General features: G+C 51.7%; 3 protein-coding genes and 3 pseudogenes across 3 annotated transcripts, besides 11 other annotated features; all 6 read right to left on the bottom strand.

The window, feature by feature from the left end:
- Window positions 1-883: part of a sequence feature (areas not merged during assembly with more than two copies in the genome that could not be assigned to a particular haplotype) that runs on past the window's edge.
- Window positions 673-1,509, bottom strand: Tc00.1047053511173.400 (mucin-associated surface protein (MASP), putative; the record flags this gene model as incomplete). Its single annotated transcript, XM_816298.1, has 1 exon — window positions 673-1,509. One exon carries the CDS (start codon window positions 1,507-1,509, stop codon window positions 673-675), a length of 837 nt encoding a protein of 278 aa, XP_821391.1.
- Window positions 884-2,115: a sequence feature (heterozygous, Esmeraldo-like haplotype).
- Window positions 1,031-1,212: a sequence feature (GA-rich).
- Window positions 1,677-1,745: a sequence feature (T-rich).
- On the bottom strand, window positions 2,022-2,702 carry Tc00.1047053511173.380 (annotated as a pseudogene).
- Window positions 2,116-8,792: a sequence feature (areas not merged during assembly with more than two copies in the genome that could not be assigned to a particular haplotype).
- Window positions 4,484-7,306, bottom strand: Tc00.1047053511173.370 (trans-sialidase, putative; the record flags this gene model as incomplete). Its single annotated transcript, XM_816297.1, has 1 exon — window positions 4,484-7,306. The coding sequence occupies one exon, from the start codon at window positions 7,304-7,306 to the stop codon at window positions 4,484-4,486; it is 2,823 nt and encodes a 940-aa protein (XP_821390.1).
- Tc00.1047053511173.360 (mucin-associated surface protein (MASP), putative) lies at window positions 8,582-9,412 on the bottom strand (the record flags this gene model as incomplete). The annotated part of the gene is made up of 1 exon (XM_816296.1): window positions 8,582-9,412. The coding sequence occupies one exon, from the start codon at window positions 9,410-9,412 to the stop codon at window positions 8,582-8,584; it is 831 nt and encodes a 276-aa protein (XP_821389.1).
- Window positions 8,793-10,017: a sequence feature (heterozygous, non-Esmeraldo-like haplotype).
- Window positions 8,940-9,121: a sequence feature (GA-rich).
- Window positions 9,580-9,647: a sequence feature (T-rich).
- On the bottom strand, window positions 9,924-10,616 carry Tc00.1047053511173.340 (annotated as a pseudogene).
- Window positions 10,018-14,330: part of a sequence feature (areas not merged during assembly with more than two copies in the genome that could not be assigned to a particular haplotype) that runs on past the window's edge.
- Window positions 12,190-12,324: a sequence feature (T-rich).
- Tc00.1047053511173.309 lies at window positions 12,657-13,832 on the bottom strand (annotated as a pseudogene).
- Window positions 13,248-13,416: a microsatellite.

Genomic DNA, 14,330 nt, shown 5'->3' with positions numbered 1-14,330 from the left:
AGCGCTACCAAATACAGCCACAAGCACCAACACACCAACCCCCACAGTGCCCTCCGTGACCATCCGCAGCGTGCGTGCGTGCGTTCTAAGACTTCACACCGCTCCACAGCGTCTGCGTCATGCCTTGTGTGCATGTGCTTGTGTGTTTGGCAGCGCCTATACTTGCAGAGCAGCTGTGCGCCACAAGAGAGTCAGAAGAAAGCAACGGCAGAGAGAGGCAGATAGCACACACGCAAATTACTCATATCATCACACACAAACACACACACGCAGCCCGCGGAATGGGTGTTCTCAACCACAAAACAATGAAAAACAAAACAAAAAGCTAAAACGTGGGACGACCAGCGCACACACTCTCATTGCTCCCGTAAAGCAAAACACACACACAGGGAGAGAGAGAGAGAGGTCGCCCACTCAATGCAATAAAAACAAAACAAAAACAGTTACGGTGCTCCGCCCATGCAGCCAGGCAGGACGGCAGCGGTGCGTGTGGTGCAAAAGAGAGCACCAACGGGCCTGCATGGGTGTGCATGCAATATATACAATGGGCACATTATGTGTGTGCTTCGTGGGGTGAGGTGAGGGCGAGAGTCCATGCAAGGGGACACACACAGAGAGTGAGTGAAAGACGAGTGTGTGTGCGGGCGGTGCATGGCTCTCTCTCACTCACTCTCACGCGGCCACCACCGCAGAAGCAGCAGCCGCACACGCAACAACAAGAAGAAGCAAAAGAGGGGAGGTGGTGTGGGAGACCGCGGTGCCGCCGTCACTGTCGCCAGTCGTCGCCGTTGTATTTTTCGTGGCTGTGGCTTCGACTGGTGTTTCTTTCGGATTGGCTTCTTTACTTTCATTTCGCTTTTCCTCTCGAGTTACCGCACCATCGGCTGCTGGGTCACTGTCGCCAGGCGTTTGTGTACTTTTAAGTTTTGTTTGGTTCGCTGCTCCCTCTACACCAGAAGATATAATTGGCGGCTCCTCACTGCCTGTTGACATCCCCTTTGTGGTGTCGGTATCATCTTCTTTGATTTTCTTCTCCTCCTTCTCCTTATCTTCTTTTTCTTCTTTCGTTTCCCCCTCTTCTTTATTCTTATCATCTTCATCTATTTCTTCCTCTTCATATTCCTCTTCCTCCTCGTCATCATCCTCCTCGTCATCTTCGTGCTTTTCTTTCTCATCCGTTCTTTCTTTCTTGTTTTTCATCTTTTCTTCTTCCATTTCTGATGCTTGTTTCCCGGATTGTTGTGCCGCTGATACATCTGCTCCCGCTGCCGCTAAACTTAAGTCTGTCACCGATTCTGCCGGTAATTGTGGCTCTGCCGGCACACTGGATTTGACACCTCCTCCAGCGCCATTAGTGGTGTGTGTTCTACTGTCAGGATTATTGCCACCTTGAGACGCACCACCCGGAAGATCTGGAGTTGTTTCAGAACATCCACCACCGCCGGCACCGCACCACAGCACGCAGAGGGCACACACCAGCAGCACACGGCCAGTCACCATCATCGCCATCACTCCTGTCACTTGCGTGCAGCCTTCAGCAGAAACTAACGCCCCGTCAACGCAGAGCAAAACCAAAAGGAGAGAGACACGACACACTCACAGCCACCACCAGAAGCAACACGCATTTCACGAAAGACGTCAAACCAATTAAATTTTAAAAAGGCACAACGACATGCAAAAATTAAAAAAAAAAAGCAGACAAAAAGCAATAAAGTAAAACAGTAAAAACACAAAAAAAACAAAGAGCTGCACACGAATGGCTGCAGTGCGCATGCACCCATCCTCAACAGTGCATCGATGCAAACAGTCGTGTGTGTGTCGCGCTTGTATGTGTGCCTGGAATGCGTTCCACGTGACGGATGCGAGAGCAGCAAAATGGAGCACACAGCATGGCAGCGGAAGCAAGCAAAGCGAAACACAATCATTATTTTATCCTATTATTTCGTACATCGGATCACAACAGCTGGCACGCACAAATACTCGTGATTGGGTGCTGGCACGCACAGCTTACACACAATTCTTCAGCCCAGAGCGGTGTACGCCAGCGAGGATGCGGGAAGCAACGCGGAGCACACACCCACGCAGAGCTGCTGAGACTGCCGTCGATTTCGCGAAGAGGTGACGGTGCGCGGGTGGTGGTCGTCGTGGTTAGCGCCTCTCTATTCATGGCCGTATCACTAGGTGCCTCTGGCGTATTCATAGTAGTGTTTGTTTTGTTTGGCATTTTAAACTTCTCATTTTATATCTGTGCCTTATGATTCTCATCACCTTGTGTATTTTACTGCTTCCTTTTATTTTGTGCATCTGACATACCGGTCGCACCTTGTGTGTGTGTGTGGAGACTGAGTTGCCAAACCTGCTGGTTCTGGATTATCGCTAGCCGAACGTAGTGTCTCTGGCGGAACTGGTGTCTGTCCAGTGATGGCTGTGCCTGCTTCCTTTGGAAAGAAGGTCCTTGACTTCTCAAACCCTCCTCACTGTCTCTCCCACTCTCTGTCTGTGGCACACCGGTCTCCCCACCATATGGCTGTAATGCACCAGGCGTATTTTTCTGTAGGATCCGGTTTCCCTAGCTCAGGGCTGGGAGGACTGCTGTTATCATCATTATCGTCTCCTGTCGCCGTCACGCACACGGACGTGCAGCAGCAGCACAAGAGCGCAAGGAACAACACGGCGCACACCGTCACCATCGCAGTCATCATCGCCCGTAGTGGAGTCGCTGGTGTCAGTCAGCCGATCGATGAGACGGAAAGGAAAAGGAATGGAACGAGAGGGAGAGGGACGGAGCACAGCGGATACAGCGAGAGAGAGCAGACAACATGAGGAGAGGGCAGCAGGCCCAGCCGCACGGTTCACACACCACGAGACGGCATCCACGCAAGGAGGGCACACAACGCCAGCAGCCACCCACCATGCAGGAGGAGAAGACATCCACCACCACCTCCCCCAGCTCATTCCTGCAGCCCCAGGGAAATGGCCAAAACCCCGCGCCCACCACACAACGCACACGGAGCAAGCGAACCCTCATCCATCCATGACGCGGCACAAAAATTTCCTGCCATCCCGCCCTCAATGGGACACGGAGCCCAACTCAGCGCAGTCGCACGCGGTGCATCACACCCACAGGAAAATAGACTCGGGCTGCGCACTCCCTCTCTCCCACCTTCTCATGGACACGGAGGAAAACAACAGCCGCCACACGCAACTGCCAGCATGCACTACAAAAGGAGCATTCAAACCCACTGCAATGTGTATCTTGTGTGTGGTTGTGTGTGCCTGCAGCAACACAAAGCAAAGAAATGGAAGGGAGGGAGCAGAGTATGCGGAGAGAAGCACAAAAATGCACAGCGGAGACGCAAAACGGAAACAACAACAAGAAGACCGCTCAAACTAATGAGTGCACTGCAGCCCAAGCAGTGGCAATTCACACAAGATTTATTGAAAACAAAAAACGTCCCCCTTCGTCTTATATAAAACCCATCACACAAAATAATTATAAATGAAAAAGAAATCGTCCATTACTGTTCCACACAAATTTTAAAATAAGAAAAAGAAGGTCGCCTGGCAGCCGTGTGGCCACACCAAACTCTCTGTGTATATTTTACTCGCAAAAGTAAATTAAAAAGATGGTTGCGTGTGCTTCAACCGTCTGACCCTCCATGTGTCCGCACATCGTTTATATTTCATGGGGTCATCTGCGTGTTGCTGCTCCCCTCAGCCCTCTCATCGGCGTGTGAGTGCGGCCCGCAGAGCACAGTCACTCGTGTGTGTGGGGGGACTGAGAGAAGCACGCAGACATGACGGGAGTCGCGTCTCTCCATCGGGAGAGTGAGCGAAGCAAAAGAAAAAAAAAATCATCGGAGGGGAGAGAAACGCTCACGAGGCCGACACCGAAGGGTGTGCCACCGCATGAAATAAACACGCAAAGCAAAACAAATCCTTAAAGAAAAACACGGCGGCAGGGTGTGGCTGTGTGTGTGTGGCGCTGCGGGTGTCTGCCCGCCCTGGCCGCAAAGAAAACAAAACAAGAGGGAAAGAAATGTGTGCTCCGCCCCACAGGCCCTCCTCGCACGCCCACACGTCACGGCTCCCTCAGCGCGCCGTTCGTCGCGGCCCCTCCTCATGCGTGCAGCAGGCGAGGCGCACAGGGCCGTCGTCATGAGCGTGTCGGTGGGTGTGCGAGTGGAGCAGTTGGGCGGGAAAAACACGGCACCCCTCTCAGGAAGAGTGCGGCAACAAACAATTAAAAGAGGGAAGAGTAAAAAAGAAAACCGTCCATAGTGATTGCCCCAAAAGCAAAAAAGAAAAGAGGAATGGGGGAGTGAGAGAAAAAAACGCAAAAGAACAGATAAATTAAAAACGCACAAAAAAGCAAAAAGGGGGAGAAGTAAATAAGAGTTATTTGAGATAATAAATTCATTACCAGGTGTGTGTGTCGCTGCAGGGGAGGTCGCAAGTGTCCCACGCGGCAGCCAGTCACTCCTCACAGAGCCGAAAACACCCACAGTCCCAACAGAAGAAACAACGGCAGCAGTCCGCTCCCACGCATGGTGCCAACATCGCTGTTATTCCCCTGTGACAAATTTCCAAGGCTGCTGCTGAGTGCTGTAGCCTTTACTTCGCCGTCCTGTGCATGGATGTCCTCCCGTTTCTGCCCATCCGTCCCTCCCACCGTCTCCTCATTCTCACCAGAGTGCGCTCCCACCTCAGGTGTCACTGCGGCTCCATCTTGCGCCATGGTTTCAGCGGTAGGGGCATTTGTATCTGCTGTGGCGGGAGTGTTCAATGACGGTTGTTGTGTTCCATCTCCCTGCACCGTGTCTCCAGTTTCGGCATCCACCGTTTGGCCTCCCTCGGACGAAGAATCAACGTCCACATTTGAATGTCCTTCGGGAGATGTTCCCGACGCTGACTGGTTTTCGGACTCTTTGGCTGCTGGGGAGGTCGTGGCACTGGACACCGCTGACGTGGATAAACCGCCACTCCCCGCATCTTTACTTTTCTTCAACAGTTCCTGTTCAGTCTGCTGTTGCCCGCCAAGACTAGACGGAGTTTCGGTTTCCAGCGTAGCTGGTTTACTTGCCTCTGGTGAAGGAGTACCCTCCTTCACTGTTTTTGTATCTTTTGCTTTTGAAACAGAAGGTTTTGCGTTAAGCGCACTAATCTCATCGTCATTCAACGGGCGGTTGTACAGCAGGACGTTCGTCACGGTCACAGACACGTCTTGGACCTCTGAGTCGGCTTTTGCACCTCCATCCCCTCCAATGTAGAAGTGGGAGATCTTTTTATCTTTCGTATTTTTCAAATCACACGCTTCATTCCCACCCACTTGCTTACCATCGACATACGCGGAGCCCTGGCTGCCGTTCCGTAGCAAAATTACCACGTGGTGTGTTTTCTCTGTCTCCCAAGTGTTGCTGTGCTCCTTAGGGTTTTCGCCACCACACAGCACCTGCCACTTCTTTCCGCTGTCGTATGACAACTCCATAAGTTTTTTTTTTTTTTCATCGCCATTCATCATCACACCCATCAAAGGAATAGGGCCCTCCTTCGGCTCACCGTGTATGGACACCGTCGCCACAAGAGTGAAGTTGTAGTTCGCAAAGTGGTACAGCTGATTCTCCCCCTGACTGCCAACGGGCCACTCCGCCCACGCTCCCTGGAACGTCACACTGCCTTCATGCAATGTTGCCTTCTTACCCCCATCATCATTGTTCTTCACTGTGGCGTTCACCCCGAGGTACTCGTCCCTCCATGTATTTCCAAAGATATTGTCCGACAAAAATCCAACCAGCCCATCCGTGATCTTAAAAGTAGAGCTGCAGGCATTTTCAGGTGAGGCACTCTCCACATCACTTTTAGAAGGGCACATCTTGGAGACAGTTTGGTCCACTTTCTTCCACGTCGCCAGCACATCCTTCACACGCTCCAGCTGCTCAGTCAGGACCACAGAGACCATACCGGGTGATGGTTTTTCCCCGTCCTTCTTCTTCTCGTACAGTGCAATCAACTCCTCTTTATTAGTATCTCCACTTCCATCACTTTTGTACAACAGGGAGCTGGCGGCAGCGTCATCATCACCTGATACGGGCCCAATATCAACAATGTGCGTATTGTCCGTCAGCCAAAGATGGAGTTCGCCGTTTTCTTTTTTATCAGCCTTCTCGGAATACACCGGCAGAGTAACAAGCATCACATTCCTGTTACCTTCAACACCGTCAATCGTCGCTGTGATGAACCCGCTTCTAACGGCCTTCACTTCTTCGCCCTTTTTGTTGCTCCACACGCGCGAGAGTGTCCCGAGTGCCTCAGTCCACGACTCCCCCTTGTCACCGGACTCGTACACCCTGCGGCGGCCATCATCACACGCAGTCATCATGATGAGTTTTTTGTCCTTCCACTCCACGACGGAGGGAACCCTGCAGCCATCGGCAGACATCCCCTTCGACAGCGTCCAACTCGCAGCGTTATCGGAGGTGTATAGGATCAGCGAAACGGTCTTTTCATCCATTCCTGCGCCACCATTCTTTGTAGCTTCCACGGGGAACACAAGCGTGCCGTCATTCATCTTAACACCCGATCCACCGCCGACAATCAGCTGTGACAGGGATTTGTGTTGGTCGCCCAGAGTGCACGGTAGATCGTCAGTATCGCTCCAACGAATTTTGTTACCGCCTTCACCAACCTCACCCTTCACCAGCAATAGTCCCGATTTGATCTTCTCGCTCGTAGCCTTACATTCAGCGACATCTTCATGGCTGTGTTTTCCAACAAGCATGTAAATCTTACCTCCCTCCGCAACTGCTGTTGGTCGGCTCACGTCTACTCTCTTCTCCTCCTCTGGGGAAGTAGCTTCCTCCAGAACTTGTGTGTCCTTGGCATCCTTCAGCACCTCCTCCGGTTCGTTACCTTTTCCCATCATGAGAATTTGGGATGCAATGCCAGTAAAACTGTCGCTTTCACCGTTCTTTTTGCACTGCGCCTCGGCTACGGCAAATACGCCACTCCCTAGTTTCAAAAGGCCGGGAACACCCAACGATTCCACAGTTACACCATCCTCATCCTTGACGCTCTTCCATTCAAACTGGGGTTCAGATGACTGCTCCGCAGCTTCAGCAGCACCACCAGTGCTGCAGCACATCATCACGACGAGGAGGAGCAGCACCGCGGAAGTAAACACACGCCGGGACATGTTGGATCTCTGCGGCTCACTCTCTCTTCCTTCCCTCCTCATTCCGCTGGATCCGGTCACGCGGCAACGGTTGTGTGTGCGGGGTGCCTTCACTGCAGCAACACGTGAGAGCATATAAATATGTGTGTGTGGGCGGTGTGTGTGCTGTTGGTCCTTTCAAAGCCTTACAATTTCACAGTAGCGATTAGCGTTTAGCCTTACTTCCTTTCCTTCTTTGTGTGTGAGAAAGAGGGAAAATGGAGTGAAACAGTGAACACCGCCACCCATCCACAGTGAGTGGGATCATCATCCCCGCCGCAACTCCCAACAACAACAACAACTGAAATGCACAGACACACGGAACAAGAGATGGATGAAGAGTGCACCGGGAATACACAGCGACTGCCACCAGCACCAGCAGGAGCCACGGCGGGTGCGTCGTTATTCCTCACGCGTCAGCACACACCGAACGACGCCCACGCAAAAAACACAACCAGCGGGATGCAAAAAAGCACAACCGCCCTTCGCTGCACCCACGCGCTGCCGCCAGTTGTATTGCTGTTGTCTCTACAGCGCACCCGCACATCACTCCGCACGCCAGAAAATCCCCCGTCAACGGATACACAGCGGCAGTGCCACGTCAGCAGGTACAGCTTTTGGAAGCAAATCAATCCGCAATTGTCCCAGGCACCCAGAATGCCACACCACTCACTGACTCCACAGCGACAACATCACGCCCGCAAAACGTCGACGAGGCAAATTGCGGACTCAAGCTCTTCTCGCAAAAGCAACTGCAGCCAGAATCGTGTGCGTGCGTGCGTGCTTTCACACCGCCCCACAACGTGTGCAACATGCCTTGTATGTATGCATGTGCTTGTGTGTTTGGCAACGCCTATAATTGCGGAGCAGCTGTGCGCCACAAGAGAGTCAGAAGAAAGCAACGGCAGAGAGAGGCAGATAGCACACACGCAAATTACTCATATCATCACACACACGCACACACACACAGCCCGCGGAATGGGTGCTCTCAACCACAAAACAATGAAAAACAAAACAAAAAGCCGAAGCGTGGGACGACCAGCGCACACAGTCTCATTGCTCCCGTAAAGCAAAACACACACACAGGGAGAGAGAGAGAGAGGTCGCCCACTCAATGCAATAAAAACAAAACAGAAACAGTTACGGTGCTCCGCCCATGCAGTCAGGCAGGACGGCAGCGGTGCGTGTCGTGCAAAAGAGAGCACCAACGGGCCTGCATGGGTGTGCATGCAATATATACAATGGGCACATTATGTGTGTGCTTCGTGGGATGAGGTGAGGGCGAGAGTCCATGCAAGGGGACACACACAGAGAGTGAGTGAAAGACGAGTGTGTGTGCGGGCGGTGCACGGCTCTCTCTCTCACTCACTCTCACGCGGCCACCACCGCAGCAGCAGCCGCACACGCAACAACAAGAAGAAGAAGCAAAGGAGGGGAGGTGGTGTGGGACACCGCGGTGCTGCCGTCGCTGTCGCCAGTCGTCGCCGTTGTATTTTTCGTGGCTGTGGCTTCGACTGGTGTTTCTTTCGGGTTGGCTTCTTTACTTTCATTTCGCTTTTCCTCTCGAGTTACCGCACCATCGGCTGCTGGGTCACTGTCGCCAGGCGTTTGTGTACTTTTAAGTTTTGTTTGGTTCGCTGCTCCCTCTACACCAGAAGATATAATTGGCGGCTCCTCACTGCCTGTTGACATCCCCTTTGTGGTGTCGGTATCATCTTCTTTGATTTTCTTCTCCTCCTTCTCCTTATCTTCTTTTTCTTCTTTCGTTTCCCCCTCTTCTTTATTCTTATCATCTTCATCTATTTCTTCCTCTTCATATTCCTCTTCCTCCTCGTCATCATCCTCCTCGTCATCTTCGTGCTTTTCTTTCTCATCCGTTCTTTCTTTCTTGTTTTTCATCTTTTCTTCTTCCATTTCTGATGCTTGTTTCCCGGATTGTTGTGCCGCTGATACGTCTGCTCCCGCTGCCGCTAAACTTAAGTCTGTCACCGATTCTGCCGGTAATTGTGGCTCTGCCGGCACACTGGATTTGACACCTCCTCCAGCGCCATTAGTGGTGTTTTTTCTACCGTCAGGATTATTGCCACCTTGAGACGCACCACCCGGAGGATCTTGAGTTGTTTCAGAACATCCACCACCGCCGCACCACAGCACGCAGAGGGCACACACCAGCAGCACACGGCCAGTCATCATCATCGCCATCACTCCTGTCACTTGCGTGCAGCCTTCAGCACAAACTAACAACACGTCAACGCAGAGCAAAACCAAAAGGAGAGAGACACGACACACTCACAGCCACCACCAGAAGCAACACGCATTTCACGAAAGACGTCAAACCAATTAAATTTTAAAAAGGCACAACGACATGCAAAAATTAAAAAAAAAAGCAGACAAAAAGCAATAAAGTAAAACAGTAAAAACACAAAAAAAACAAAGAGCTGCACACGAATGGCTGCAGTGCGCATGCACCCATCCTCAACAGTGCATCGATGCAAACAGTCGTGTGCGTGTCGCGCTTGTATGTGTGCCTGGAATGCGTTCCACGTGACGGATGCGAGAGCAGCAAAATGGAGCACACATCATGGCAGCGGAAGCAAGCAAAGCGAAACACAATCATTATTTTATCCTATTATTTGGTACATCGGATCACAACAGCTGGCACGCACAAATACTCGTGATTGGGTGCTGGCACGCACAGCTTACACACAATTCTTCAGCCCAGAGCGGTGTACGCCAGCGAGGATGCGGGAAGCAACGCGGAGCACACACCCACGCAGAGCTGCTGAGGCTGCCGTCGATTTCGCGAAGACGTGACGGTGCGCGGGTGGTGGACGTCGTGGTTGACGCCTCTCTATTCATGGCCGTATTACTAGGTGCCTCTGGCGTATTCATAGTAGTGTTTGTTTTGTTTGGCATTTTCATCTTCTCATTTTATATCTGTGCCTTATGATTCTCATCACCTTGTGTATTTTACTGCTTCCTTTTTATTTTGTGCATCTGACATACCGGTCGCACCTTGTGTGTGTGTGGAGACTGAGTTGCCAAACCTGCTGGTTCTGGATTATCGTTAGCCGAACGTAGTGTCTCTGGCGGAACTGGTGTCTGTCCAGTGATGGCTGTGCCTGCTTCCTTTGGAAAGAAGGTCCTGGACTTCTCAAACCCTCCTCACTGTCTCTCTCACTCTCTGTCTGTGGCACACCGGTCTCCCCACCATATGGCTGTAATGCACCAGGAATATTTCTGTAGGATCCGGGTTCCCTAGCTCAGGGCTGGGAGGACTGCTGTTATCATCATTATCGTCTCCTGTCGCCGTCACGCACACGGACGAGCAGCAGCAGCACAAGAGCGCAAGGAACAACACGGCGCACACCACGCGAAGCCGCACCGTCACCATCGCAGTCATCATCGCCCGTAGTGGAGTCGCTGGTGTCAGTCAGCCGATCGATGAGACGGAAAGGAAAAAGAATGGAACGAGAGGGAGAGGGACGGAGCACAGCGGATACAGCGAGAGAGCGCAGACAACATGAGGAGAGGGCAGCAGGCCCAGCCGCACAGTTCACACACCACGAGACGGCATCCACGCAAGGAGGGCACACAACGCCAGCAGCCACCCACCATGCAGGAGGAGAAGACATCCACCACCATCTCCCCCAGCTCATTCCTGCAGCCCCAGGGAAATGGCCAAAACCCCGCGGCCACCACACAACGCACACGGAGCAAGCGAACCCTCATCCATCCATGACGCGGCACAAAAATTTCCTGCCATCCCGCCCTCAATGGGACACGGAGCCCAACTCAGCGCAGTCACACGCGGTGCATCAAACCCACAGGAAAATAGACTCGGGCTGCGCACTCCCTCTCTCCCTCTTCTCCTCATGGCCACGGAAGAAGACAACAGCCGCCACACGCAACTGCCAGCATGCACTACAAAAGGAGCATCCAAATCCACTGCAATGTGCATCTTGTGTGTGGTTGTGTGTGCCTGCAGCAACACAAAGCAAAGAAATGCAAGGGAGGGAGCAGAGTATGTGGAGAGACGCACAAAATGCACAGCGGAGACGCATAACAAAAACAACAAGAAGACCGCTCAAACTCATGATTGCACTGCAGCCCAAGCAGTGGCAATTCACACAAGATTTATTGAAAACAAAAAACGTCCCCCTTCGTCTTATATAAAACCCATCACACAAAATAATTATAAATGAAAAAAGAAATCGTCCATTACTGCTCCACACAAAATAAAAAGAAGGTCGCCTGGCAGTCGTGTGGCCACACCAAACTCTCTGTGTATATTTTACTCGCAAAAGAAAATTAAAAAGATGGTTGCGTGTGCTTCAACCGTCTGACCCTCCATGTGTCCGCACATCGTTTATATTTCATGGGGTCATCTGCGTGTTGCTGCTCCCCTCAGCCCTCTCATCGGCGTGTGAGTGCGGCCCGCAGAGCACAGTCACTCGTGTGTGTGGGGGGACTGAGAGAAGCACGCAGACATGACGGGAGTCGCGTCTCTCCATCGGGAGAGTGAGCGCAGCAAAAAAAAGAAAAATCATCGGAGGGGAGAGAAATGCTCACGAGGCCGACACCGAAGGGTGCGCCACCGCATGAAATAAAAACGCAAAGCAAAACAAATCCTTAAAGAAAAACACGGCGGCAGGGTGTGGCTGTGTGTGTGTGGTGCTGCGGGTGACTGCCCGCCCTGGCCGAAAACAAAACAAGAGGGAAAGAAATGTGTGCTCCGCCCCACAGGCCCTCGTCGCACGCCCACACGTCACGGCTCCCTCAGCGCGCCGTTCGTCGCGGCCCCTCCTCATGCGTGCATCAGGCGAGGCGCACAGGGCCGTCGTCATGAGCGTGTCGGTGGGTGTGCGAGTGGAGCAGTTGGGCGGGAAACACACGGCACCCCTCACAGGAAGAGTGCAGCAACAAACAATTAAAAGGGGGAAGAGTAGAAAAGAAAACCGTCCATAGTGATTGCCCCCAAAAGCAAAAAAAAAGGTATTGGGGAAATGAGAAATAAAAAGTAAAAACAACAACAAAACACACAAAAAACAAAAGAAAAAAGAAATGAAGAAAGAAATCGCACCACCAGAAAAAAACAAAAAACAAAAAAAAAACATTTAAAATATTTTAAAGCAAACAGCAAAGAAAAATTAAAACTACTTCAAACAATCGTAAGAGGTCACCCACTCAATGCAATAAAAAGAAAACAGAAACAGTTACGGTGCTCCGCCCATGCAGCCAGGCAGGACGGCAGCGGTGCGTGTCGTGCAAAAGAGAGCACCAACGGGCCTGCATGGGTGTGCATGCATATATACAATGGGCACATTATGTGTGTGCTTCGTGGGATGAGGTGAGGGCGAGAGTCCATGCAAGGGGACACACACACAGAGAGTGAGTGAAAGACGAGTGTGTGTGCGGGCGGTGCACGGCTCTCTCTCACTCACTCTCACGCGGCCACCACCGCAGCAGCAGCCGCACACGCAACAACAAGAAGAAGCAAAAGAGGGGAGGTGGTGTGGGATGCATCCGTGTTTTGACTGTAGTTCTTCTCATTTACGGAATTTGTCTTTGGCTGTTGAGTTTTTACCCCATGCGTTGTTGTGTTGGATACTTCCGAGATTTCTTTTCCACTGCTTTGGAATTCTGTAATTTGATCCCCTGATGATTTTTTTGTCTCGTTCGTTTGTGAATGTTCATTTTTGTTTTGTTCTTCCAAAGAGTCTTGGAGTTCATCTCCCGCGGCGTTGTGGCCAATAGTGCGACCCCCTGCTGAAGCAAAATTGTTTCTTTGCTTTTCATTGTTGGATGACACCGTTGGCTGTTCTTCGGGCAAAGAGGTGTGCTGACTCCCTGTCTCTTTTTGTGCCAAAACTTCTTGTGGGGATACAATCTGCTCATCGGATGAAACACTGACCGGGGCTGTTTTTCCATTACCACCTTGATTTGAGGAAATAACGACGGAGCGAGAGTTCGGAGGTTCACTTCCACCAACAACAGAATGACCAGCACCGGAAAAAGCAGCACCAAGACTGGAAAAAGCAGCAGCAGCACCGGGACTAGCAGGACCAGGAATAGCAGCATCAGAAATGGAACCAGGAATAGCACCATGACCGGGAACAGCAGAACCAGGAATAGCAGCAGGATCAGCAGTACCGGGAACAGCAGCACCTGGAATAGCAGCAACAGGATCAGGACCAGCAGCACCAAGACCGGAAAAAGCAGCAGCACCATCCCCGGGACCAGCAGGACCATGAACATGACCATGAACAAAACCAGGACCAGGGCCAGGAACAGCAGGACCAAGACCGGAAAAAGCAGGACTAAGACCCGTGGCTCCACTTAAAGGTGAATCAGTAACTCCTGGAGAAGAAACCTCTCCTTCACGAGCTTCGGCTTGTATAGCAGAGATAAACGATGCTGACAGCAAAGGCGGTGTGGATAAGTTTTTACTGGATCCAGTTGGCAGAAACGACTTATTCCTTCCAAACCCTCCCGACGCCATGTAGCCGCCCAGTGAGTTGTTGTCAGGGTTCCTCGCCACATCTACCACCGCCGGCACCGCACCACAGCACGCAGAGGGCACACACCAGCAGCACACGGCCAGTCATCATCATCGCCATCACTCCTGTCACTTGCGTGTAGCCTTCAGCACAAACTAACAACACGTCCACAGAGAGTGAAAGCAAAAGGAGAGACAAGTCACACAGTAACACGCACAGTAAACAACGGCAGCAGCCCCGCAGAAGCACGCACACTGACCCGCACACCAGAAGTAAAAAAGCAATACCAAAACAAAAAAAGTAATTGAGTGCCCAACGGGAGTCTCCTCCTCCAAAAAAATACGCTTCGGCAGAATCATCATTTCATACGCCATGCGGCAAAGCAGGACTGTGTTTATATGTACATGCGTACAGTACCTGCACAAGAAAAAAAATATTACTGTTCCACAAGCCCACACAACATCCCACACATTTCATGCGGCATCCGGCCTGTCCCTCCACTCCTCCTTTTGTGTCGTCTGTGGAACGCACAGCCGTGGGGCCTGTACCGCGTGTAGGCAACAGAAGCAATCAAGAGGAAAACCATTTCGCTCATAAAGATGCGCAGCAACTGACCATTA

The sequence above is a fragment of the Trypanosoma cruzi genome, genomic scaffold (assembly GCF_000209065.1).
Source record: "Trypanosoma cruzi strain CL Brener 1047053517063 genomic scaffold, whole genome shotgun sequence".
NCBI classification, from domain to species: Eukaryota; Euglenozoa; class Kinetoplastea; order Trypanosomatida; family Trypanosomatidae; genus Trypanosoma; species Trypanosoma cruzi.
Note: the sequence above shows the minus strand (reverse complement) of the source record. Positions and strands in the feature narration are given on the sequence as shown.